Below are 27,292 nucleotides of genomic sequence, written 5' to 3'. Positions count from 1 at the left end.
TATTGCCACCACTTGTGCTGAAACTGCCCATCATGCCCTAAACTCATTGTCACGTCTTGCTCCTTTTGACTACAACAAGGATTTGCTTGAATATAAAGAAAAATGCAACTACATGACATGACATCATAAATTATTTCCTTGTTTGTTTGGTTGGGTTTTTTTATATGGATGGTCAGTTGAATAATCATTCACAAGGTTGGCCATGTTACACAAGAACAAGCCCATCTGCTGACATTTTATATACATACCTTCTCCACTACTCCCTAGCACCTGCATATCCCTTTGTCAGTCAAATCACAGGAACACACAGCTTTTCTACTTGATAACTGGGAGCAAAGAGTGAGAATTAGGAAACATTCATACAATGAAAACAGTAAGGCATTCACAGACACAAAAAAGATTAAGCTTAAGTCTTACTGACATCTTACTGACATCTTAAGCTAGCCAGTTCTCTTTTAATAACGTCAAGTAATGCTAGCATCAGCTGTAGGAGAGATGTGACACTGAGAAAAGCATTTGCCCTACACCACAGAATGGTAAGGTCAATGCTACATGTTGGTGTATTTTTGTCATTACATTTTGCCATCAAGAGCATCCAGCACCAAAACCACAGGTTTGTAAGAAGTGAGAAACAAAACCACCAAAATTACTCCCTGTTCTGTCTTGAAACACAACTAGCAAAGACTGGAGGTTCTTGTATGTTTTAGAGGTGGTGAGGACCCACTGCTCCCAGTGCTGTCAGGAAGAAGGAGCTTACTCTCAGAACACCTGAATAATTGAAGCTAAACTGTCCTTCAGATTCACAAAACTGAATTGATACAAAAATTATGGAAAATATTGAAAAACATGAGAATTATGGGAAAGGCACCACAGGAGTGGCAGTCCTTCTCATATTTTCTTTAAATACATGTGGATTGCCAGACTTTGCAATATGTACTGAAGAACTGTCACAGAGTAACAGTTTAATGGCGTACACCGTTACTGGGCTTTTCAAATGCCTGATTCTTGAAGTAGAGAGGAGACAGCATGGATATAATACAAAACTCTCAATATTCTATGACAATTAAGTTAGCCAAGTCTAAAGAAGCTGGGGCAGGTAACAGCTGACTTACTTACAGACTGCTGTATGGTTAAGACCTAAGTATCTATGGGAAGGATCTCAGTAGAAAGAACAGATATTCAGCTCGTGATTTTATATGCACATTCTTCAACTTCATTCTGTGATGTTTGCAAACTTTAGGATATTCCATCTTAAAATAAAAAATAAAATGACTGGCTCTACCATTTGTACAGCCTGCCCATCATTAAGAATAGGCAAAAGAAGAAATACCATCTCTAGCTGGAGAGGCAGAACAGGTTGTCACAAAAAAAGTGAATCTTACTGAAAGTAAACTGAATTTATAGGTATGAATTAGCAGTAATCAACATACAGATTAGAATTCCAGGTAGTGCCTGGGTGAAGAGATGGCATTACATACATAGGGACATACAGGGGCTGACATATTTCTTCCCTTTCCCTGACAGGTACACTGGGTGACTTGCACTGTTACCTAACGGGCTAGGCAAAAAACAATTGGTTTCTGTTGCTCGTTTCACTTTCTACTACAAACCTATTAGGGATCATACCCACATTCATCTTGGATCCTGGGCAGAAAGGGGGAGAGGGTGAAGAGAAAGAAAAGGGAATGCTTCTGTCTAAAGAGTAACTGTGTCAAAGAGCTCGCTCTGCCAATACAGCAAGTGGAACCAGAACCACTGAAATCGAGAAAAGCTACAATGAAAAACAGCGGCTATGATCTGAAACCTTTAAATCAACAGAATTAACTTTCCAAAATGGATGTTATAGCTTAATGGCAAGGTTTGGCCTTGACATTTCCTCAGTATCCTTTCATGGCCTATGTCAAGCAGGCTAGAGGAAGCAACTCTTAACAGTTCAGTCTGGCCCTAAAAGTATGCTGTACTGTGTATTGCTCGGCACCGATCTTTTGTGTTTAATAAAGAAAAAAGCAAACCCATAAGAAAGGAAAGTTGAAACATAATGTCATTTGCAGTGAATTTGAATAAGAAATTTAGTGGTCTATGGAGACAATACTTATATTTTTGTTGCGTCTGCAGAAAAGACAGTAGTGATCTTGCCTACTTGAAACTTGCAGATAATGCCTGAATTCACACACACATCATTCATTTCCATCTTAAAAATTCCATAGCAAATTTCAAGGTCCCTCTCCTCTTCAGTGGAATTTGATGCTTGCTTCTCCCTCTCTGTTCACAGACAACTCAAGCTGATACAGAAGTGCAGCACAATCATGAGATTAAAAGCACTTAAACACTTACTGGTGGTCTCTATAGAGAATGATGACACAGATGGGAAAGCCATCTCCTCAGCTACCAAGTTTCTTTGGAATAAAAAAATGGAAATCCTATCTTTAGAAAACTTATATGCAGTAGAAGTTACAGCAGCGTTAGTCGGAACAAAGCTGCTTTTTCAAACATAAAATATTAAGGAAACTCTTAACAACAGCATGCAAACAACACACTGCATACACCTATTTCAGTAGCCTCAAAATGAACACATAAGCTAAGAAACAAAAAACAGCAAGAAGTGAATAAACTGCATATACAGGCTGATTTGGTGCATAAATATGGGAAATCTCAAGGACGGTGTAATTCAGAATGTGGATAGCTAAGTGGAACTGTTTGTTATGGTCAAGAATATGTAAAAATGTGTGAACATAGCAGTATGCCTCTGCAGAAGTTCATGGGCCTAACCGATGTTTTTATTCAAAATAGTAGAAAAGAGAGGGCCATTGTTCCTCAGGGTCTGCTTTTTTATGAAACAAGTCTATCATCTGACATACTACAGAAGAGTTATGAAACACGCTATTAAAGTAGCAAGAGATGTTAAGAGATGGAAAGTTATTAAAGTGTACAGACCTATTAAAGACATAGTCTTGCTGGATGTTTTTCTGCTACTTGTTGGTATAAACTGTCTTATACATGGAATTGTTATTTCCTAATCCTATCAGTTCTACAAGTAAACCAAATATAAACATCACGGCTATATTTCCACTACCGAGTTCCAACATCTTGTGTTTTTTTCTTCCATCTGTCTCACTCTCCCTTCACATATATGTAAGGATATAAAGCACAAACTAAGGCACAATACATGCCTACTAACTACATTGCTACAGCATGCTACAGCTAGCTGACATTTCAGATCTTAGTTTCAGTGGCTGATGGCAGTCCAGTGCCTATCCCTAGCTGGCTCCTGGCCACTGAGAGGACCCAGTCACTGTGAGTACACTTAAGCCAACAGAAGGGGCTCATGCGGTTTATTCCTTCCCAGCAACCAAACAGCTGGTTAAAGGAAGATGGCCAATGCAAGCAAGAGAAACTCCATTTTGGCATTCACTAGTGAACAGATCACCTAACAGCAAATTCCCAGCATAAGCTACTCTCCGCTAAGGCAGCAGATGAAATGGCTTCCGTGAGCCTTTCTTTTAAATTCAGGCAAGCACTTACGGAAAAATTGTTCCACAAGTAAGAAAAACTTGCCAGAGAGGTAGGGCGACTTAAACAGGCACACATATGAATACTGCTCTTAATTAAGTGCTAGAAGACTGCCTCTAGCACCAGCTAATTCAGCTGCAGTCATTTAACTTCTGGTGTTGCTGCAGTCATTTAACTTCTGGTGTTGCCCTGTGAAACACCCTGATTGTGTAACAAAGCCGTTGCAGACTATCCAGAAAGTGTTAAAATGGATTCAAAAACATGCTTGGTGCCCTGGTGGAGGACTCCTTAACATTCCACCTTGCGACTTTCCAAACTACTAGAAAGCTGCACTTCAGTGTCAGATCTCACCTTCTTTCACCCTTCTTGTATCACAAGAAAAACTGCGTTTTATCCATGACATTATCTTCTTACACAGAGCATTAGCATTTTATTCTGTCACTGGATAATACAGCAAAGAAATGGAGTAAACCTGTATTAGTAGTGCTCGATTTAATAACTTAAAAGTAATTTTTGCTCAACATTTTATCTTAAACTTGTATAATACTTCCATTTTTTTTTAGTTGTATCCCCCCAGAACTAAAATCAAGCAAATTAACTCACTTGCATCTTCAGTCTGACTTTCTATTAACCTCTCTTTGCACTTACAACACTGTGAGTATGGAACTTGTGATCAAGTCCCAGGAATAACTGACTAAGTGCTAGTCAGCTAAACTGCAATACCTGGTAACAGATCTGTTCCTACCGTACTCCACAAAATAAAATGTACTGTGCTTTGTATAAGCACTGTGCTAGGATTTTGGTTGCGTGAAAGCCATAGATGTGTCCTTTTTTTCCCCAACAATATACACAGAAACCATCCAGGTCCATGTTGGAAAGTTTGGGGAAGTCAAAAAGCTGTAACTTAGCAGTCATAGACTGGAACAGATGCATCATCAACAAACAAGTTTTCTTACTCAAAACAACTCCTTGAAGAAGAATAATTTTGAAAAGCTCTCTGTGTTCAGTGCAATATGCAGGATTACGTGGTGTGTTGACATGGAAATCGGACGGAAGGGAACAATTACTTGAGGGCTGATTTTAGGGCTCACTGGCTGCTTCTGCATAAAAGTACAGCCCTGAAGTCTTCAAAGAACTTTTTCAGAAAGCAGCAATTAGATTAGATGGATAACGCAGGAGCCATGATATGAGAAATCTTCCATTACTCAAGTCTATCAAATCACACTGCCTTCCACTGGCAAACAAACAAAAGTAGCTTCAGCATGCCACAAAATCATGGTTTATATAAAATTTAGACCCTTATTTCAAGCACTGTGAAAGAGCAAGGAAGAAGAAATAAAACAATTTATAACTATGTTAAAAAAGGCAAAATAATGCCAGTATGCCTGTATCGTTTCAAAGTTACAGATAGCATCAGTTAGGTTTCTTTGTTAAACCCTTCTTAAACAAGAAAGCTCTTCTTGTAATATTTAAATCATGGTATTTCTTAAGAAGCCAAACACAGGAAAATGAGAAAGTACCAATTCACTACTAATTTTGTTCTTTCTGCCTTCATCACACATCTACTTCCTGTGTAAATTGACCTGTCACTATTTAAGAGGATATTGATTTCATTTAAGAAAGGCAGGAGAATTTTCATGTGCTTTATTGGTGGCAAAAAAAGAGAAAACAAAAAACCAAACAAAAACCCCACACTGTGAAAGGACAGTTACAGTCATCTACAACAACTGTAATACATGCATAAATATAATACCCATATCATTCACGTAACAAATCTGCAAGAATCATACATTGCAACTGTTAGCCAGTCTTTCTTTTTAAGTAGTTAGAGTTACATATTGTGGCAAAATGGAGAGGATTCAAGGATAACCCAAGTATCTCACATCCAACAACAGGATTAGAAATTAAAGCAAAAAAAATTAAATCATTCTTCCTTTGGAGATAAATTTTAGATGATATATCATTCTGGGTAGAGCACTCCACATGTGTTCACGGTAGACAAATAGCTCAGAGCTTATGATAAAAAAATAATTTAGTTATAGTTAATCCCATGCTTTCCAGGTATGATAACTCAGGGAACAGAAACTGGGTTGCTCTATTTTGCTTTTTTTAGATGTATGTGGCTACCAACAACTGGAAAATTGCAACATAACCTCTTTCTGATATTTCGTTCAGAACTATTTTAACTTCAAAAAGAGAAAAAAACCTTTATTCACAACATACATTAATTATTTACTATTTCTTCATATGCTGGATTCAAATACTAAATATTTTGTAATACAGATACTACAGACACTAACAAACTGATTGACAGGATATGTAATGTCTGTAATTTGGTCTGACATGACTCACTAGGAACAAAATTAAAAGAAATCAGTCAACGGCACTGCAAAAAGTACCCTTCCACTCTTACAGCCAAGGGACACCAAGTACGTTGTTTTTCTTTTCTTTAGCTCAAACCCAAATGGTACACTCAGAAAACTGTGTTAATCTAAGATACATGCCTCTGATTTTATATGCAATAATAGTATTCCAAGTAGCATATTTGAACATAGCACAAGTATTGACATTAAATGACGCAGGTAATATACAAAAAGAAATTACTGAAAAGTGTTCAGATCCTCTGTCATTACTGTGTGCTTAAGTTAAGACGGAAACAGGTTCAAAAAACCTTTCGGGACAAATACTTTCCTAAGTGTAAAACACTAAGCCATTGCTCCCTATCCATGCTCTTTTGCCTGAGACAAAAAACCTAAACAACGAGGCAAGCAAACTACCTCTGGACACAAAAAGGAAGGAGTTGCAACCATATGGTCTCTTCAGGAAATTCTGCCCTCAAAATGGGAAGTTTCTTTATGCCTATGTTGTGCTTGCTCTGTTTTATCTGTATGAAAAAAAAGTTTTGTTCAACAAATAAACAACGGTATCAGGCACAGCACACTGAATATAAACTCTGCTGCAAACAACCTCTACCTGCAGTATCTGCTGACAAAGACCAGCTATTGGTATAGTACTATGCAGAGAACACTGTCCTGTGAAAGCTGCAGTATGGAAAACAACATTTAGCAAATCTGAGGAGTTTCATTTTGGAAACATTTTAAAACTGAACTAAAGAGTTCAGGAAACAGCGTTGATTTCCTGAGAACATAGAGTGCATTCACGATGAATCACCGTCAGTTGAGATCACTGTTAGTTCCATAAAAGCAAAATTACAGAACAAAACATTTTAGGAACAACTTATCAACCAAGCAATTGGATATGATTTGCAAATAAAACCATGGGTAATTTGGGAGAAAAACTGATCCTCGGAGAGATAAACAATAAGGATATGATTAAACTGCTTTAAATGACCTAGGTCTCCTGTTAAAGAAGGTGGTCAGAACAAAATTTTCAACCATCTTTAGTATTTGCTATTATGTTGTAAAGGGCAAACATTTCCAATAAAGGAAATTCAAATATCTATGAAGGAATACAAAGTTGCAGGATAGGCTTAAGATATGTTTTTACTGTTGGAAATGTTAATGAAACACTGACACCTGGATAAAGATCTGATTTGTTTGCTTGATAAATAGATAATATTAAAAATCTAAACTTTCGGTGTTAGGTTTTTAAGAAGTTCATTCAGCAGCTTCACAGTCCTTGTATTTTGTTCTCCATTATGCTTAATTCTGTATGCAGTACGGGTAAGAAGGCTAAAGACTTCTTTGCTTGAGTCGGTTGTCTCAGTAATCTGAAGGGAAACAGGAAAGATGGGAAATAATGTAATCATGTTGCTAGGTACTAAGAATTCTCCATTAATGCTTGCAACAAACCCACAAATTTGTCCCTCACCAGTGAATATATGAAATGCTCCAAGTTTAAAAGCAACTTCTGCCAAGATGTCTCTTTCATATGTCTTGGAGGAACTGAACAATTTTGAGATTTCTACTGTTCTCTCAAGTTGAAGTGAAACAAATGAAAAGGTCAGAAAGTTTTTAAAGGAAACACAAATTGCCAGACAGTGTAACCATTTATAAGTCATCTCCTTAGGAAACAACTGAAAGCACATGAAGATGTTGGGTGAATTTGGGGAGACAATTCAGCTCTGTAAAGCTTTCAGAAGTACCAGGAAAAGACCCTAAGTTGCAATTTTTGTAGATCAGGAAGTACTTTACATACTTGTTATAAACCCAAAGTTTACTATGCTAACCAAAACCACTGTCATGCACCCCAGTTTTGTTCCCCAGCATTCTGCTCTTCTTATATTGTCTTCAGGCCTTTTCAAATCACATGGAGAGCCTAGCTACTCATCAATGATTACACAGAATTATCAAATGGTTTGGGTTGGAAAGGACCTTAAAGACCATCTAGTTCCAACCCCACTACGTTGGGCAGGGCACCTTCCACTAGAACAGGCCTTAAACACTTCTGGGGATGGGGCAGCCACAACTTCCCCGGGCAACCTTCTCCAGTGTCCCACCACACTCACAGTAAAGAGTCTTTTCCTAATATAAATCTATCCACTTTCAGTTTAAAGCCGTCCCCCCTTGTCCTATCACCGCATGCCCTTGTACCAAGTCTCTCTCCAGATTTCTTGTGGCTCCCCTCCAGAGACTGGAAGGCTGCTATAAGGTCTCCCTGGAGCCCTCTCTTCTCCAGGGTGAACGAGCCCAACTCTCAGACTGTCTTCACAGGAGAGGTGCTCCAGCCCTCTGATCATCTTCATGGCCCTCCTCTGGACCCATTCAAGCAGGTCCACGTCCCTCTTGTGTTGGGGATTTGAACGTACTACTCCAGGTGAGGTCTCACAAGAGCAGAGCAGAGGGGCAGGATCATCTCCCTTGACCTCCTGGCCATACTCCTTATGATGCAGTCCAGGAGACAGCTGGCTTTCTGGGCTGTGATTGCACACTGCTGGCTCATGTTGAGCTTCTCATCAGCCAACACCCCCAAGTCCTTCTCCTCAGGGCTGCTCTCAATCCAGTCTCTGCCCAACCTGTAGCTGTGCCTGGGATTGCCCAGACCCAGGTGCTGCACCTTGCACTTGGCCTTACTGAACCTCATGAGGTTTGTGCTCGCCCACCTCTCAAGACCATCAAGGTCCCTCTGGATAGCATCCTTTCACAGTATTTGACAGATATGATCAGACTGACATACTCTGGCCTACAACAGCTCATGAGCATCCCATGCTGGGGAATACTCGAGTTTTGAAAGTTAGTTATGTTGCTTTCTGTAAAGATATTGCCTTTAGTCTTCCTGAAGAGGTTTAAAGTAGAAGACTAGTATGCATTGCAGCATCACTGCTCAACAGCCACACTCCTCAAAAGAAACACTAAACCCAAGAGACTGTAAAAGTCCATACAACCCCCTAAATTTTATCATTATATTCTTACGCGAAGGAGAAATTGATCATGTGTGAACTTACACCTAACATGCTGGAAATACCTTAGCCCTTCTAATCTCATACCGAGACAGCACTATTTACCTTGAGAGAGAAAAACACATTTTAATGCTTGTACCAATATACTTAAAGAATGTCAGCAACAATATAGCAACATGCAATGGGGATACTTCCAAATTTTACTCCTCTTTAGCTTTTTTTTACACCTTAAGTGACATTCTCTTGATATAAGGAAAGCAAGTGCCTGGAAAACATAGGGTTAAGATACTTTTAACTTAACTTAGGTCTAAGATAGAGAACAATGTTTGTTAAGTCTGGGGTGTGACAACAGAATTTAGTAGTCTTACTAACAAGAGTGATCTATTTCTTTCCATCCTTCTAATGAGTGACTATCCTTCTAAATATCAGTTAGTTTGGAGACGGTGACTCCCGAACACCTGCTAGTTCAGGACACTCCTTGTCTGCCCATCCTGTTCTGCTTGCAGTAAATTTTGTACTAAGGTCAGACTGTTCTAAATCTTTGCCAGTCATCAGAAACTTGCAGACATGGTTGGCTTCAGCTAATTTGTGATTACTGGGGCATCCAACTGTGCCAAAGGTGAAAAGTGCACCCTGAGGAAGACTGCTTACTTCATCTTGAAGACCCCTGCCCACAACCATCAAAGGGGAGTGCACAAGTGCCAAAAGGGAGGAGACTTATGATAATGAGTATCTAAACTAATTATAATATCCCTGTCAAACTCTCGGGAACCTAATGAATATGCATGTTTGTGTGTAATAAATATCTGCTTCCTTAACTCCTCGGTGTGCAAGTTAGGAGGAGCAATCCCCCTTGCACCCAGCGCCGTAATAAATAAACCTGCTTTATAACTCTCTCTGAGTTGTAGAGTCTGATTCCATGCTTCACTCTCACATCTCCATTCTTTTTTTCTCTTATCATACTGTTTTTCTCTCTGGCTTTTGTAAAGCACCAAGTGTTTGCCTCATCAATGCTAACACTCGGTAACTAGCTGTTTTACTTAATAGAAAACAGAGAGAAGACAGTTCCATCATCTCTACCGCAGATCAGCAGTGATTTATAAATAGGGAAAATGAAATGTTTTGGACGAGCATGGCCAAATGTCTGTGCCAGGTATAAATGAACTGTAGATATCCCTTAACTGCAAGCTAGTGCTCCAACTATTTCTGCAGCTGTATAGTTGAGACAGCAACCGCTTCAGTGAGATCTTGTCAAGAAGTGTTAAGAAGGAAAATATTTTGACTGTGGCTGAAAATAAAGATGTAGCAGGCTAGGTGTAGCTGGTGTAGTCATAATATTCTTTAATTCTCTGTTATGTGATTTGTGGATTTGTTGTGGGATTTTTTTTTTAAGAGACAGGAACTTAAATCTAAAATAGTAAGAACCCCATGTTTTACTTACATTGAAAAAAGGGAAATACTTACATGGTAAGTAAATTCCTGCACAATCGTATGTCCACCAGATGAAAAGAGCAAAAAGTTGGTAAGAAGATGTGTTATAAGACGCTGGTTACAACACCGCTCTGTATGTGTTATACTGTGTACAGCAGCCTCCAGATCTTTGACAGAAAGGACTATACAGTTGAAGAGCATCATTAGATGATTGTAGACTGCTTTAGCTTCTACCTGTAGGAAACAATTTCAAAGGATGCAGGATCAGAGAAGATCTTGCAGAGAAGATCTAAGAAATACTTATGGTATTTTTCCTTTGGATTTATTCACTAACAGGAAACTGAATCCTTGGCAGAAATTACCCAAACACAAAAAGAGTTTGAGCAGGGAGAACAGGGAAGGAAGGGCTGTACACATTTCTTTCATACTGATTCAGACAGAAGTGGACAGAATGGATTTTTTAACTTTCTTAGGTCTTGCAAATTAAGCAGACAGGGCATCGAGCCAGGATTTGACCTTTTTTTAATAATAAATGGAAATGGAGAAATTCCCTCAGCAGAACAGAGTCAGATTTTTGCATTGTGGACAAAAGAACAGAGGCTCCTCAAGGGCTCATTTCAGTATTGCCACTACAAATCAGTTAAATCCCCATGCGATCTGGCCTCTCCTGATAAAATGTCCTGGTATGAATGCAGTTTTTTTCCTTCTTCCTGTGTTGTTTGCAACTTACGTTTTTACCTTTTGAGTTAGCCCATAAAAACTAATTTTTACGGCAAGTAGAAAACAGAAGATTTTGGCACCTACACAATTGAAAAAAAAAAGTATAAGCAACTATTGCAAAAAATCCCAACAATAATTTTGTTCCCTATATTAAAAATAAACCAAACTGGTAGAAAAAACCAAAATGAGTAAGTGCAGAACAGTGGAAAAATACACCACTGCGGACCCAAAGGAAAAAGACACCCGTTTCTCAACTGTGTTAATGAGGAAAATTTGTTTCAGTCATTCACCGACTTTGCCCTGCACTATTACCAATTCAACATAAAATATCTGAAAAAGCTGCTACTTTTGAATTATGTCACCCACCCTCGGAGACTCAGTGACAAAGTTACTATGACCAACCTCCAAGATTTGTTTCTCCAGTGTTTCAGAGTCTAAAGGTATAAAGGACTCTAACAAATGATTGAGTAGCAGTATATTGAGTCCTGCACAAATGAGTGAAGACTGGTGAACAGCAAAATTAGCCTCCTTCTTCTTTAAATCAGTTTATATATTCCTCTCTTGCTGATATTAAGCTGCTATCTAAAGTAAGTAAGTAGCAGGAAGACAAAATGTTAAGTCATGAGTGCATGCCTTTCCACACAAAAATAGGCTGCATTGAAAGTCCTCCAGCTTGGCATTTGCTAGAGGTTCCCATCCCATCTTAATCCTTAACTGGTGCAGGGGTTGAGGAAGAAAATACTCTATTTAAAAGAACTGAGAGCTAACCCGCCAAAGGACAAATTAAAAGAAAAAAGCAAATATCTAACTAAAGGCAGAAGCTTTGCATGAACTGTGGGAATGCTTCTGAAGTAGCCTGACCTGTGGAAAAAATAAGTCTTACTTGAAGTAACTACAGAAAAGAATCATAATGAACTGAAATATTAGACCCCTGGGAAGAGATGAGTAACTGTGTGGGCTGTCTGTGGAAAAGCTTTTTTCTTACTAAAGTTTGTCGCACATTATCACAAAATAACAAACTGATAGAATAGGGCAGACACAGGGAGATAATTTTGGGTATGGGTCAATGTAATTTCTTTCTGCAACTCCAGAGTTAGAACGACAATACAGAGATCTGCACCTACAGTCCTTCAGCTTTTTATTGCTTGGGTGTTGCCTTCTTTCCCAAAACCAGTCAATCCCAGTTTCTTCACTGTAGCTCAGCCAACACCCCAACCCGCTCCTAGACTCTAAGAAATTAAAGAGGAAAAATTTTAAGGGACTGGGATGTGAGCTTGTATTTGTAGTGCCATCTGGGCTGCAGGAAGGAAGGGGAGGAAATAGAATGTTGAAGAACACACTGTGGTACATGGACCACTAGACGCAAAATGAAAGTATGATGTTTTTCTAGCATGGTATACTGGGCAGAATCTGTTTTAAAAATAAATAAATAAAAATGGAGCTGCTGCAGCCAAATTTTGAATCTGAGCTTTGTAGATCAGATTGCTTAGGCCAGTTCAAACTTCTGTAATAGGTCTAAATTAAAGGCTTTCATGCTATTTGCATAAATACACAGACTCATAGCACTCTTCATGCAGTACAGCGCATGAGGTTAGAACAGTTTCCTTCTGTTAGAAACCCAGCATATTAGGGAATATAACATACTTTTTACAGTCTCATAAATGCAAAGTATCAGTATAGATACATATAAGAAATCAGAATAGATGTTCAAAGTTAAGATTCATAGCTGTGTCTGAAAAGTATCTTTACTGCTTCAGCTGCTGTTGCAATTTCTCTTGTGTTTCCTTATCAGAAGATGCCGTAACACAGCAGTGCTACACAGTGATTTAAAAAATACCATTCCTAGTGTAGTTTTACTGGTGATTAAAAACACCCAAGTTATCAAAAGAAAGACAAGAAGGTGCTTATCTATACAATATACAATATACTTTAAAAAGAGGGAAAATGTTTTATAGATGTCACCAACTAAATCCACAAAATTATCTTTCAGCTTCTCTACTGGAAAACAATTCCCAGGAGACCTTGTAAAGCCAGTACTTTCTCCAGTATAGAACTTTCATTTTTTTGGTGTGCACTATTTGTTTTATAGCAATAAGATAAAAGCAGAATATTGACTGCTTATTGCTGCTTAACATCACTACATTACGCACCATTGTTTGAGTCCTTTGTTGATTTTCATTTTGAGGACAGTAGTAAAACGCCAGCAGCCACAGCAAAGCATCTGGTTCTACAGCAGCCTTCAGTAATTCTTCTGCAGCAATATCTAGCCATTCTCCAAAACGAACAACCAAAAACCAGATTTCAAAAAGGTCAGCAGCAGAACTGGAAAATGACAAAGACAGAACTAAGTATTTCTTGTTAACATTTTTAAATGTCTTAAGTTAACTGCAAAGGGTGCTGGTCTGAAAATAAAAAACCTGAAACTATTCTTCCATAGATATGCCTTACCTGCTAAACATACAGCCATGTACTACTCTACTGTTTGCAGTCATGGCCAAAGGAGACACACCCGCTGTTACTAAGAGATTAACTTTGTCAGTAGGACAGAACATTACACCAGTTTCTGTGGCAAAATATTATGTATTAAATATATATCACAAAATTAAACTTTATCAACTATACTCTCCAGCTGAAGGATTTTCAAAACTTTAAGTAATATCTCAAATGCTGCACTCTAAGACACTGTTGTTTTATATTGCTTTCCAGTTTCTTTCTGTTGCTTTCCAGGGTTATTTTCTGGGTTTTGGTAATTCATGAGGAATTGCATTTAGATGGACTCAATATAAAGGTTTTAAGGATATTCATCTTCAGACTCTTAAATTCAGGTACTCTTTAATGAAAATTTTGAAGGTATTTACATCTGGGTTTCTGCATAAGAAAAAGAAAGATGAGAACGAACCACAGCTCATTGCTAGAGTTTCTCACTTGTACTTTTCTGAAGTTAAAATAAAGAGAAATAACAGGAAAATGCAAACCAACAGTAGGCATCTCAAAGCAAAAAGTCAAAATAAATGGGGAAGGAAAGACAGACAGAAGTACAGCTGGAAGGAATGAAGAACCAGGTACGATTATTCCTATTAAGTTTGGGAAAAGTTTTAAGCATTACAGGTTTTTCTTAAGCTTTATTCCAGGGTGTCGTGGTTTAAACCCAGTCAGGTAATTCGTTCGCTCACTTCCCCCCCCCCCTTTCTTGCCCTCCCCCTGCTCTCGGAGGGATGGAGAGGAGAATCGAAAAGAATGCAACTCCCACGGGTTGAGATAAGAACAGTTCAGTAACTAAGGTATAACAGAGATCACTACTGCTACCACCAATGATAATAATGATAAAGGAAATAACAAGGGAACAGAATACAACACCTCAGCACCAGCTGACCGATAACTCGCCCCCCAAGCCCGACCAAGCTCCGACCGATACCTCCTCCAACCCTGCAGTCCCCCAGCCCTTCCGGCTAACTCCCAGTTACATCCTGGGCATGACGTGCTGTGGTATGGAATACCTCTTTGGTCAGTTTGGGTCAGGTGTCCTGTCTCTGCTTCCTCCCAGCTTCCCCTCCTCCCTGGCAGAGCATGAGGCTCACAAAGTCCTTGGCCAAACCAAAACATCCGTGTTATCAGCTCTGTTCCCGAGCTGAAAGTCAAAACACAGCACTGCACCAGCTACCAAGAAGGAGAAAAATGACTGCTACTGCTGAACCCAGGACATTATCCACCCCTTATTCCATACCATTCACGTCATGCTCAGATCCCACATTTTCAATATACCATCACTCTTATCTCGGTGCACTCTTATCTTAGTGCATGGACCAGTCCCTATAAAGCTGCTGCGTCCATCTGGTCCATGTCAGGCTCCATCTCTTGTAACAGTCTTCCAGAGCAGGAGAGACTGTGTGCAGTGTGCACACTCGTGAATAATCTGGGCAATAGTGTCCATTGTTAAGTCCACCCCTCGATCATGAGTCCATCTCTGTGTTGCATCTCTGCTCTGATGGCCTGAAGTGCCATGGGCCCACCAGGCTCAAAATAATTCACTGTCCCCTTCAGCAGTTTCTGCAGCTTGTTGCTGGGGACTCCATACAGCTGCCTTCCATCTCCGACGCTTCCAAAGCACTGGAGGGGCCCAGTGGACTAGATACTTGCCCATACTGTCCCACACGCCCTGCCACTCATGACTCTCCCGCCTTGGGGAAAATCTCTTGGTCCCCCTATATTGTTGTCTAACCCCAGACAAGACCCAAACCTGACTCTGCTTAACTTTTGAGATCAGACAAAATGGTTGTGGGTAGAACACAGTCTGTGTGTGTGCCAACATGCTGATCCCCATCACAATCAGCAGGCAGGTCCCAAGGATACCCAAAGGCCATTCAGAGCCTTCAGAACTCTCAAACGATGCTGCTGTGCTTGTCACTGGGGCTGGTGTAGCTGCTGTGCCTCCCGGCTCTCCCACCGCCAGCTTCTCTTTTCCCGAGTCCAGCTCTTCCTCCTCTGCCTTGCTGGGAAATGCTGCGTGGTCTCCTGCATCCTCCTGGGGCTCGGCGGGTGGCTGCCGGGGAATGCTCTCGGCCGTCGCGGGGCTCGGCTCCTCCGCGGGGCTCGGCTCCTCCGCCGCCTTCTCCCGCTGCTCGGCAGCCGCTTCCTTCCTCTCCTCGACCGCCCCGACCTCCTCCACCTGCAGCCGTCCCCTCGCGGCCTCCGGCCCCGCTCCCGCCGCCGCTTGGTCCCCGGGGCCGCTCTCCCGGGCCGGTTCGGCTGCCGCCGGCTCCCGGGGCCGCTCCCCCTCGGCTCCCCGCAGCCTCACGAAGATGGAGAGTAGGGTGAGGGCCAGGCCGGTGAAGAGCAGCCGGACGGCCAGGTACAAGTCCACGGCCACGTCCGTCCAGCCCTGCTGCTGGAGCCCGCCCGTATTACAAGCCGTTGCCATGAAGCACAGTGAGACAAGAACCTTAGCCCAGGCCCCACACTTGATAAACACTAACACAGCAAATACCGGCTCTAAGTAAGTTACAACATTCTGAAGCTGTGAGATCAACAAGAACAACTCTGAGAGCCAATAAATCAGCATTGCGACGAGTGACTATTAATCCGGTCAGATCTGTCATTATCTCAACCCTTCGTGCCCCACGTTGGGCGCCAAAAGAACTGTCGTGGTTTAAACCCAGTCAGGTAATTCGTTCGCTCACTTCCCCCCCCCTTTCTTGCCCTCCCCCCTGCTCTCGGAGGGACGGAGAGGAGAATCAAAAGAATGCAACTCCCACGGGTTGAGATAAGAACAGTTTAGTAACTAAGGTATGACACAAATCACTACTGCTACCACCAATGATAATAATGATAAAGGAAATAACAAGGGAACAGAATACAACACCTCACCACCCGCTGACCGATAACTCGCCCCCCAAGCCCGACCAAGCTCCGACCGATACCTCCTCCAACCCTGCAGTCTCCCAGCCCTTCCGGCTAACTCCCAGTTACGTCCTGGGCATGACGTGCTGTGGTATGGAATACCTCTTTGGTCAGTTTGGGTCAGGTGTCCTGTCTCTGCTTCCTCCCAGCTTCCCCTCCCCCCTGGCAGAGCATGAGGCTCACAAAGTCCTTGGCCAGACCAAAACATCTCTATCAGCTCTGTTCCCAAGCCGAAAGTCAAAACACTGCACTGCACCAGCTACCAAGGAGGAGAAACATGACTGCTACTGCTGAACCCAGGACACAGGGGACTTCAAGGGCTGCTGTGCCACCCCTTACAGGAAACTCCAAAAGAGCTGAGAAATTTCAGAAGTTGATGAAGTTGTCTGATACCATCACATTATCTGGGGAATGTGACAAGATCATAGTTGGAATATACTGCTTTATATTTAAGACTTTCTGGAAGAGTGGGCTGCACAGTTTTATGGATGAAGGTATGGTGTATGCAGATGGTATTCTGCCTGGAGTATACTGGTCACTGATGTTGTCTACAGATATACCAGGAATTACTGATCCTGAAAATGGTATTGTCTATATGACATAAAATTTCAGCGTCTTAAAATCCTATTCCTAGGACACAAATCCACCACACTGGTATTTCTGGATAAGCATGTTAACTGATATCAGACATAAGAGGTTGACATAGAGAGAAAACAGAATACTGAGGTGACTGCTATAAAAGTCACCACTGCGGATATTCCACAGCTTTTGGAGGGGATGGCTCAGAATGCTGTGATGTGTGACAAAATCTGAGATTAAAATTCCTTAGCTAAAAGAACAGGATCAGCACTGGTAAAGTCTTCGAAGATACTAGAATCTGGAAATTCAACATTAAAAAACTTTGACAAAAAAGAGGTGATTGTGATCTAGAACAACAGCCTACTTATCTGACCATAAGTCAATGCTGTGACAACCTAAGTGGGTAAGCTAGCTTTGAAACCCAGTGATTTACAATCAAAAATGGGATTTAATTAAAAGTTAAGAACTGAAAACAAGTAACTATACTTAGGGTAATATTGACAGTATTTAGGACTGTCAATGTTCATTGCTCAAAGGGTAAATACAAATCCTTAAACTTTATGCATTAAACATTAACAAGTACTTAGCAGAATAGGATTTAATTCTTGACTAGAGAGCCTAGGCACCACTTACAACTCAACATATCTTTCCTGTACCATCGAAGTGTCCAGTTTGGATTCACGTACCCTCCACTTCTGTCCCTGCTGCTGTTTCTGTCTGCTCAGAACAGTCCCAACAGTCTCTGACTGTCAGCTGTTCCACTGTCATTGCCAAAAGCAGCCCTTCACTTTCTCTGGGACTTCCCCCCGCAAAATATACATCAATTGGTTTCTGATTTAAAATGTCATATAATATTTATTAGATGACTTCATGTAATAATAGTGGCACAGAAGCAATCTGTACACAGCACCTTGCTGAAAGAGTTACATTTGGTGTAAAATAAAACCACTTAAAACCAGGCTATATAAACAGAAAGCACTGAGTATAAGAAGCAAGAGGAAACGCTGCATAGTGGTATTTTTCACTCCTCTGTTAATCTTAGAATCACAGAATCATAGAATCATAGAATAGTCAGGGTTGGAAAGGACCTTAAGATCATCCAGTTCCAACCCCCCTGCCATAGGCAGGGACACCTTACGCTAAATCGTATCACCCAAGGCCTCGTCCAACCTGGTCTTGAACACTGCCAGGGATGGAGCATTCACAACCTCCCTGGGCAACCTATATAATCTTACTACGTACAAAGGATGCAGAATCAGGAATAAAGCAATAAAAGAAAATTGTATACAGTTTCCTTGTGAATATTAGTATTTAAAAACTCAAGCCAGATCCATTTTCTTTTTAACTGAGAGGGGTTTGGTAGAAAACATAATTGTTCCATGAGTTCTAAAGGAAGTAAGGGAATATTCTGGCAAGTACAATACTATTCAAACTAGTGTATTATCAAAGCAAAAGGGGAAAAAGACCATATAAGACAAGAAAAGGCTAGGCCACAGAAGGAGAACATATATATTTCTATTATTGTAATACAGTATGATGAATAATACTCGTTTTATTTGTTTATTCTAAGTTTCAGTTATGTGTTTCTTTAAGAAGCCAGGGTCAGCTACTGGTCACACTCCAAGGGCGGAAAGGTTTGACAGACTTCAGGGATGAACATGTAAGACACAGCACTGAACTGCAGCTTATACAGAAAGTGAGAAGCTGCCAGCAAAGAGCTCAGCCTCAGAGGGAACAACAAAAAGGTTTTTCTACCACTCAACCACAACAACAACAAAGTCTCCATGAGTCAACTGAAACCAAGTGTGGATGCAAGTATCAGTCTTCCAGGACACAGTGGGACAGTTGGGTATCTTTTGCAAGTCTCTCTGGCCTAAGCATTCCATGTTTCTATTGAAATATTTCAGGTTTAAAATAAAAATTAGTTTATTTAAAAGCTGTTCAACTTTCTTTGGAAAGCTGACTCTTGGAGCAGATCTAAGCAAGTCATGTCTCATCACACCTGGTATGAAAGACAGGGCAGCAACAGAGAGATGTATCTTTTATCATTCCTTTTGATACAGCCCTAGAGCATCTACTAACAAAGTAGAATTCATGTACACAAACACTATCATCATTATATCAACTATTCGGGGAAAAAAAAAGTGAAGGACCATAGGTCAGAAACATGGCAGGTCAGCTCCAACAGTAATATAACAAACAATGATACTGCATTCTAGCAGTCCTATGTATATATAAAAAAAAAAAACATCAAGAAGTTGGAAGTTTGGATGTTTGCATACGCCTGCAAAAAGCAAATACAACTAAAATGGTACTGCTCACAACAAACTCTTTCCAATACTAGCTGCTTTTCTGGTTGGAAGAGTTCTTGTTTGTCAATCCAGAATCGGTTTTAAAAGCTGCGGAGAGAAATGGGAGAGTAGGCAAGTAAGCAGTTCTGCTATACAGCTACCTATTTGCTGAAATGAAAGGAACAAGAAGATTTTATTTACTCAGAGGCTTATTGGACAGGTCTATAGGTGCTACAAACTTCAGGTTTAGTAAGTAAACAAAGTCCTATTCTTCAAAACAAATCTCTACTTTGAGAATAAGAAGCAAATGATGAAATGTAGCCACTGAAGACTTTGAATGACATGTCTTTTCACAAACTAACATAAAAAGGCCAAAAAAACTAGAAAATATAATACTGCTTACCTAACATTTGTATCTTCTACCAATGCTTTGAGCGTATCTGAAATGCGTTTCAAATGTGCAGACCAGTGTGTAGCTGGCAGCTCTGAGGAGGGAGGATAAACATAAAACTTTCAATTCTACTTTGTCCAGCTAGCAAAATTAACCATATTAATCTATCACTAAAATCTGTGCAACCTGATTCAGTTATCATAAAGCATTTAAAATTTCATTTTGAAATTTCTTAATTTTCAACAATACTGATTACTGAGTTTCTAAGAACAATTCATTTACAAAGCTAAGTGATGAAGTACAGCTAGCAATATTCAAATGAGGCTGATGTACCCTTGCGTAAATGCCATCTCAATATATAATCAGTGCAGTAACATTGTCAGAGGCTCTTGTACTAGCTGAAATTATTGCTCATGAAAAACTGTATCATATTGAACAGTATCATAAAACTGCATTATATTGATCAATAAAAATGGGAAACCTAAAAAAATAATAAATTTTGCAATCTAAAGTGTCAGCAGAATTCAGGCTTCAGAGACAATTGGCAAGGCTATTTCTGGTAACACGTATGAAAATTTTCATGACAACTAATATTATAAGAATATTTTGTATTTTTACAATCTCAGTAACATGTTGAGTTCTAGAAAATTAAGCACCTTTTCTTTATAATTCACTTCTGGTTTAGTTTTCTTTAAAGTTACATCTGCATTATTGTTACATGAGAATTTGCTTGGGTTTTTCAGGAACATTTAAAACCTCTCCCAACCAAAACAAAACATTGAAAGATTATTATTAAAACTGGTAAGTCAACACAACCTGCTTAAGAAATGGCAAAATTTTTTCTTCATGCCTTTTAAAGTTATTTGAAGAGGTACACAGATGATGCAGGTTGGCTAATGCTACAAATATTTCGTGAAGAAACTTACCAAAAGGACGTCTGAGTAAAGCTGTTACAAGAGGCTGGTGATGGTAAGGAAAGTACGCCTTCAGTGAAAATTTATGCTAAGATACAAAATCATTATTTTAAGAGCCTTCAGGTCAGTTTTCAAAACAAACTCACAATGAACAATCTCATCTAAGGTAGTAATTAACAATACAGACTGAAGCAAGAGAACAGAAAAGTAACTCTACACTTAATTTTAGGATTTTGTATTAAAAAAGATGGGGATAGTTAGGAAAAGCTTGCTTAGAAAAAGTACTTTCGTATTTTTTTAAATGTATGCCTTAAAAAAAAATTCAGACTATGAAGAAAATTACATTTTAATATTCTTAGGCTTTTTCCCTGCAATATCAAGTCTTCAACTCTTAACATGAAGAGGTTAAAAGAGACACCAATTAGTTTAATTTCATTTTCCAGTATGAATAGCTTCATATTAAACTAAGAACTAATAACATCTACAATATCCGAGAGTGTGGTGTGGATTATTGCCTTCTATTCAGAAACGAAAACCTAAAGTTCTTAGGATCTGATTCAGCACAAGGTAGGGTGGTCATACATAACAGACTTGTCCTCAGTTTAGCTGGGTATGTATGACTTGTATACTATGAACATTGCTGCTTGTGTAGTTGAGACTAGCGGCAACACACCTTTAATCATACCTTTCATTTTTTGTTCTGCAAGTATCTACTGCAGGCTTGTCTAATGTGTAGTACGCATGTGCAAGTGCCACATGAACTGCCTTTGAGGTGGACTGAAAACTATCTGAATAGCCAGGCCCAGAGGGTGATGGTCAGTGGCATAAAGTCTAGTTGAAGGCCAGTAACTAGTGGTGTACCACAGGGGTCAATATTGTGTTTGATCCTGTTCGACATCTTCATTAACGATCTGGATGAAGGGGCAGAGAGACACTAAACTGGGAGAAGTTTAGGCAGTTCTTTCCATATATAAGCCAACACAAAGTAGAAAACAAGGTTCAAAGAGAGAGACTGAGTCTGGATGTAGCTGGTTATAATAATTGCCCTGATGTATAACAGGAAATAAAAGTAGAATACTGGCTTAAAATATTTATCCAGTGATTTAAAACAAAATTCCCAAGTGAGAACCAGTGACAATTCTGAAATGATCAAGGGAAAATAATCCTGGAGGAAATTACAGTTTCCATCAACTGAACCTTAAAACTTTAAGTTCATAAATTTATAAGCAACATAACCCAAATATCCTTTGGTCAGCTTTCACTTACAGTAATGAAGAAAATCTGCTTGTACAAAATATGGAAAGGATTATCACAACAGTGATCTCAGTACACCCACTCTTAAATTCCTTATTCAATGCCTATATAAATGGTTTTTTTTCCTAAGTAGGTCTAAATCCCATGTTCCATTTATACCTTTTTCACTCTACCCAAACACAGATGAAGCAATTTAATTCCTAACCCCTGTAGCACTTTTTCATATTCTTCAGCTTTCCTTCTGCCAAACCTTGCTCTCTTTAAATAGTCTTCAAAGTTATTAGAAAAGACAGCTGTTTCTGACAGCTGTCACACTGCAATAGAGAGTCATACTCCTCCTCCCCTGCAAACCTGTGCAACTGGCAGACACGACCTGGTTCTTTTGAAAATTTTGGAGACAAATCTGTTTGCCTAGCCTTTTTTCAATTAATTGTGCTATAAATTCCTACGATCCTAGATGACCCAGCCAAAACCCTCTTCATCTTCTGTTGTTAATGGTTTTACCATGCCTCTGTGAAATGCTAATGAAGCACATTATGTTCTGTCAAGGGCATCCAGATACCACAAAGATGGGTACCATATGGAATAGATGTAATTATTGGTATGACAAAAAAAAAAATGTGATCTGATTGATTGAAACAAAGTTAAGGAAGCAGTCTGTGCTGCATTTTTCTAAGCCAGCTCTTAGTTAACATTATGGCTGATTAACAAACTGAAATGAAGGATTTAACAGTCTAAGATAATACCTTAATTAGAGCCTATGAATTAAACTGTATACAAGTTAAATAGAGGAAACTTAACATATAATAACACTTCAAAAAAAGTGGAAAATAGTCCATGTTGCAATGCCAATAGGTGAAGGACTTTCACCCTGAAGCAAATGTATCACCTGCCCAACAGGATTGGCTTTTGGGTGTCTTGACGAGCATGGAATCTTTATATGTGTTTTTCCACACAGTGTGACACTAGTGTGCAGCCAGAGTGGCATAAAATTAACAAGCACAGCACCTGCATGTGAAGCAAGACAGCTGCACTTTCATCCTTACTACATATTGCCTGAAGCTAGAAGACAGATTGAATCACACCACTTATTACAGGACAATGCATCACAAGTTCCAAGAAATCCCAAAATTTTCTTAACTACCATCTCCCTAAACAGATGCAAAAATCAAACGAACTGGAAATTTTCTAAAGTCTAAAAGTGAAATTTATTAAAAGATATGACACTTTTCAAACTTACGAACTAGAGTTAACCAAACAAAATTGTCAGGATGTGAAGTGACAGTGTGATTTGGGAGCCTAAAAAGAAGTTTGCAACCTATTAACAAGACAAGACTTTTTCATATCTCAATTTCAAAATTTAAAAATGAGAAGCTGATCCTGCTCTTAATTATATTAATACATACAAAAATAATTCTACTTAGTTCAGTAAGTGCTGTATAGAAATCTGTGCAGAAGAAGAGACATTAAGCTGGGATATCTGAATCTTCAGGCTGAGGAAAAACTTCTGAAAGCAAATGGTAAAGACCAGGAACTGAAACCAGTGTGTATTGCATCTTTTACCATCTGAACAGACAAATCTGACTATCTAGTATCCTACTTACAATTATTTTGAGAAATGAGTATGAGAGTATTATCTCTGTTTCACTTATCAGAAACCCTGTTACTGCAAAAATAAAACGTGCTAAAGTTTTTCATCCTTTCTGTAAGAGACAGATGATCATGATCATGTTCACTATACAGATAGAAACTTAACCACCAGGTGAACTGTCCTGTGAAAATCACAGTTTAGGTTGCAGGATTACTCCAGGGTGAAGTCAGGTAAATTGCTCTCTCATATCGGTTTCATATTATAATTTTATTCCCAGGTGAAAATGTTTGAATTGAACTTTGGCAATATATACAGCTATAGGGAGATGCTATTATTTATATATTCAGTCACCATTCTTAAGGGCAAAATTGTTCTTTGTGAAATTTTCTATCTTCTTACTGAAAAGAAACATTTAGAAATAGATCTTTACTAACCTGCTTGTTTTCATTCTGATGAGCCTGAAGGAAAAGCTGTGTAAACACCTGTATTATGGTCATAACTTCTGGAGTTCCATCAGTTTCCATCAATGCATTCCTAAGCATAGAGAAGTTAGACTACATTAGATCAGATAATGAGTCTGCTGTCACACCACTTAATTGAAATGAAGAAAAAAAAAGGTACATTGTTTGTATGCTGCAGATGCAAGCTGTGTTTGGGCTCATTATGCCTGACAAATGCTAACTTTGCAGGCTTTTTAAATTCTATTTTCCTTAAACAGACACCACTCCCCCCCACTCCCATACACATCTCCTACAAATAAACTAGATTTTGTAAGTGTATATATAGTATAAATGCAGACATAATTTATCCTATCAATAGGGAAAGAAGTTTAAAATTAAAAAAAAAGATTACCACTTTATTAGGAAAATTTGGCATCTGAGAAATCTTGTTGGGTTAAGATCAACTATTCCCATGTCTACAGTTAAGCATACTTGAGTGTTTTGTGGGACTGCATCCCATAGGCCATCTCAAACCAGAGAGAAATTACAATCTAGTACAATCTCCTGGGGTATGGTACCTGGAGAGAACAAAACCAAACCAGCCAAAAAAAAACCAAAACAACCCAACCAAAACCCAACCAACCAAACAAAAATATCTTGACTTAAACTGTTAAATATAACACTCCTACTGGAGCCAGGGAAACCAGCAAGAAAAGTTGTTGATCATATTCACAAGTTACATATTTAGAAAACTATACAAAGACACTGAAATGAAATATTAAACAATACAGCTGCTATTCAATTGCTGTGACTCCATAGCGATCATTAAGCAATGAATCAGCAGCACATACAGAAATGAGTGTATGCCAAAGATGTACTTTAGGTCAGTCCTTGCTACAGATTTAACCAATGCATTTCAATGTGCTTTCGATGATGAAATCATAAAATCTGCTGTGGAAGTTCATGAAGGTGAAAGCTTTAACTGGCCTTCCACAGGGTATAATGTAAACTTGAGCAAATGGAGCAGAAAAACACACAGGCAGCAAAGCGTAATAATCTAACTCCATAATGTTCTAAAAGGAAAAGAACACCTAATGTTACTGTAACAGAGAAATTTCACACAACTACTACAGGCAAATATAATCACTAATATAAACACAAAAAACAGTATACAGAAACTCAAGACAGTCTAAGTGTATGGACTTCTATACAGATGCACATAGCAACAAAGTAAGCCTCTACATGGGATATAAACCCAAAAGTTTTTATATCCAAGTAGATAAAACAATACTAAGATAAAAAAATATAGCACAATCAACTTCAATGAAAAGCATGCAAATACCAGGAAAAGTTATCCCTGAAAGAGGCAAAATGCTTAGATCTGTACTTGTAACATAATTAAGTACTCCCAAAATAAAAGGAGCTTTTTGCCAGCTGTAGAAACTCAACACACTTTCCAAGCAATGAAATACAGGTTCTTTATCAGCAGCATTCTAAAATCTCACGACTAAATCCTGAATAGTATTTTAATGTCTACACATCTCTTCATAACAGCTGAAAGGAAGTTGTGGGTGCCTGACCCCAGGAGGCATTCCAGGCCAGGTTAGATGGAGCTCTGAGCTACCTGGGCTAGTGGAATTTGTCCCTGAAGGTTGAAGGAGGTGATCCTGACCCTCTACTCTGCTCTTGTGAGACTCCACTTGCAATACTGCGTACACTTCTGGTGTCCCCAACATAAGAAGGACAAGGAGCTGTTGGAGCAAGTCCAAAGGAAGTCACGAGGATGATCAGGGGGCTGAAGCAGCTCACATATGAAGATAGGCTGTGAAAGTTGAGGCTGTTCAGCCTGGAGAAGATGCGTGGAGACCTCAGAGCAGCCTCCCAATATTTGAAGAGGGCCTACAGGGATGCCGGAGAGGGACTCTTCATCAGGGACTGGGCGACAGGACAAGGGATGGTGGGTTTAAACATAAACACAGGAAGTTCAGGTTCGATATAAGGAAGAAGTTCTTTACTGTAAGGGTGGTGAGGCACTGGAATGGGTTGCCCAAGGCAGTTGTGAATACTCCATCCCTGGCAGTGTTCAAGGCCAGGTTGGACAAAACCTTGGGGGACAGGGTCTAGTGTGAAGGCATCCCTGCCCATGGCAGGGGGTGGGAATTAGAAGATCTTAAGGTCCTTTCCAACCTTTCCAACCCTAACCTTTCTGAGAAACACCTCATTCATTTCTACCAAACAGAAAGGGAAAAGTTATGTTGTCTCATGATAGTTATAGCAAATATTTTAAGTACCATGCCCCTAAATAAGTCAAGAAACTTGAACAAATTTTGCTACCTTATACCATCACATACAGCGTCCAGCATAAGACATTAGTAGAGGTCTGCTGAAGTCACACCAGTTTTCATGTGCACCTGTCTTTGGGAAAGACCCTGGTCTCAACTATTCAGAAACTGTTAGCTGTGTTGAGACACCTGACTGCAGCAGAAGAAAGGACTGCCACAGCAATAGCTGCCAAGTGGTTCCACTTCCAAGCACAACAGTCTACAGTTTTTGCAGCAAAGACGCAAAGACTCTTCTGTTTCTGCTGCACAAACCTAAACATGTGCACAGACACACAAGCACCACAAACATGTACATCTTGTTTTCTTAAGAAGGAAAACACCTGATGCACAAAGAATTTCAGTCACTAAACCTGTATGTACTGAAACAGTAATACTGATAACCCTGGCAGTAGATAAACAAAAGGATCACCTCCTTTGACCTGCTGGTCACGCTCCTTTTGATGCAGCCCGGGATACGGTTGGCTTTCTGGGCTGTGAGCGCACACTGAAGCTGGCTCATGTTCATTTTCTCATCGACCAACACTCCCAAGTCCTTCTCCACAGGGCTACCTATAGAATCCCGTCCTGTTAACATCCCTAGCCAAGTTTACTTCTAACTGGGCCTTAGCTTTCCTAACCTGGCCCCTAGCTTCCCAAACAACATCCCTGTATTCTTCCCAGGCCACCTGTCCTTGCTTCCACTTTTTGTAAGACTCTTTTTTTCCTTCAAAGTTTCCTCAGCAGCTCCTTATCCATCCAAGGGGGTCTCCTGGGCCTCCTGCTGCACTTCCTTCTAGTTGGGATGCAACACTCCTGAGCTTGTAGCAGGTGATCCTTGAATATCAACCAACAGTCTTGGGCCCCCCTGCCCTCTAGGGCTGTATCCCATGGAACCTTACTAAGCAGGCTCCTGAAGAGGTCAAAGTCTGCTCTCTTGAAGTCCAGGGCAGTGAGCTTGCTGCACGCTCTTCTCACTATCCTGAGCATCTCAAATTTAACCATCTCATGATCGCTGCAACCAAAGCTGCCCTGGAGCATGCATTTCCAACCAGCCCTTCCCTGTTGGTGAACACAAGGTCAAGCATGGCATTGAT

The 27,292-nt window shown here is 39.8% G+C and overlaps 1 protein-coding gene across 1 annotated transcript in view; it reads right to left on the bottom strand.

Moving 5' to 3' along the window:
- Window positions 1–6,589: 6,589 nt before the first annotated feature.
- The window catches only part of LOC130604453 (Fanconi anemia group C protein-like), a gene marked incomplete at its 5' end in the record, with an annotated part of 33,736 nt that continues 13,033 nt past the window's right edge, over window positions 6,590–27,292 (bottom strand). The window contains 6 exons of the mRNA XM_057418968.1: window positions 6,590–7,240; window positions 10,334–10,534; window positions 13,171–13,342; window positions 19,691–19,772; window positions 20,605–20,680; window positions 23,872–23,971. Coding sequence (XP_057274951.1) covers window positions 7,097–7,240; window positions 10,334–10,534; window positions 13,171–13,342; window positions 19,691–19,772; window positions 20,605–20,680; window positions 23,872–23,971 — 775 coding nt within the window. The remainder of the gene's footprint in view (window positions 7,241–10,333; window positions 10,535–13,170; window positions 13,343–19,690; window positions 19,773–20,604; window positions 20,681–23,871; window positions 23,972–27,292) is intronic.

The sequence above is a fragment of the Pezoporus wallicus genome, unplaced genomic scaffold (assembly GCF_028554395.1).
Source record: "Pezoporus wallicus isolate ANWC-B61680 ecotype Strahan unplaced genomic scaffold, APGP_CSIRO_Pwel_v1 contig_371, whole genome shotgun sequence".
Lineage (NCBI taxonomy): Eukaryota > Metazoa > Chordata > Aves > Psittaciformes > Psittacidae > Pezoporus > Pezoporus wallicus.
This window is presented reverse-complemented; position numbering and strand designations above follow the sequence as displayed.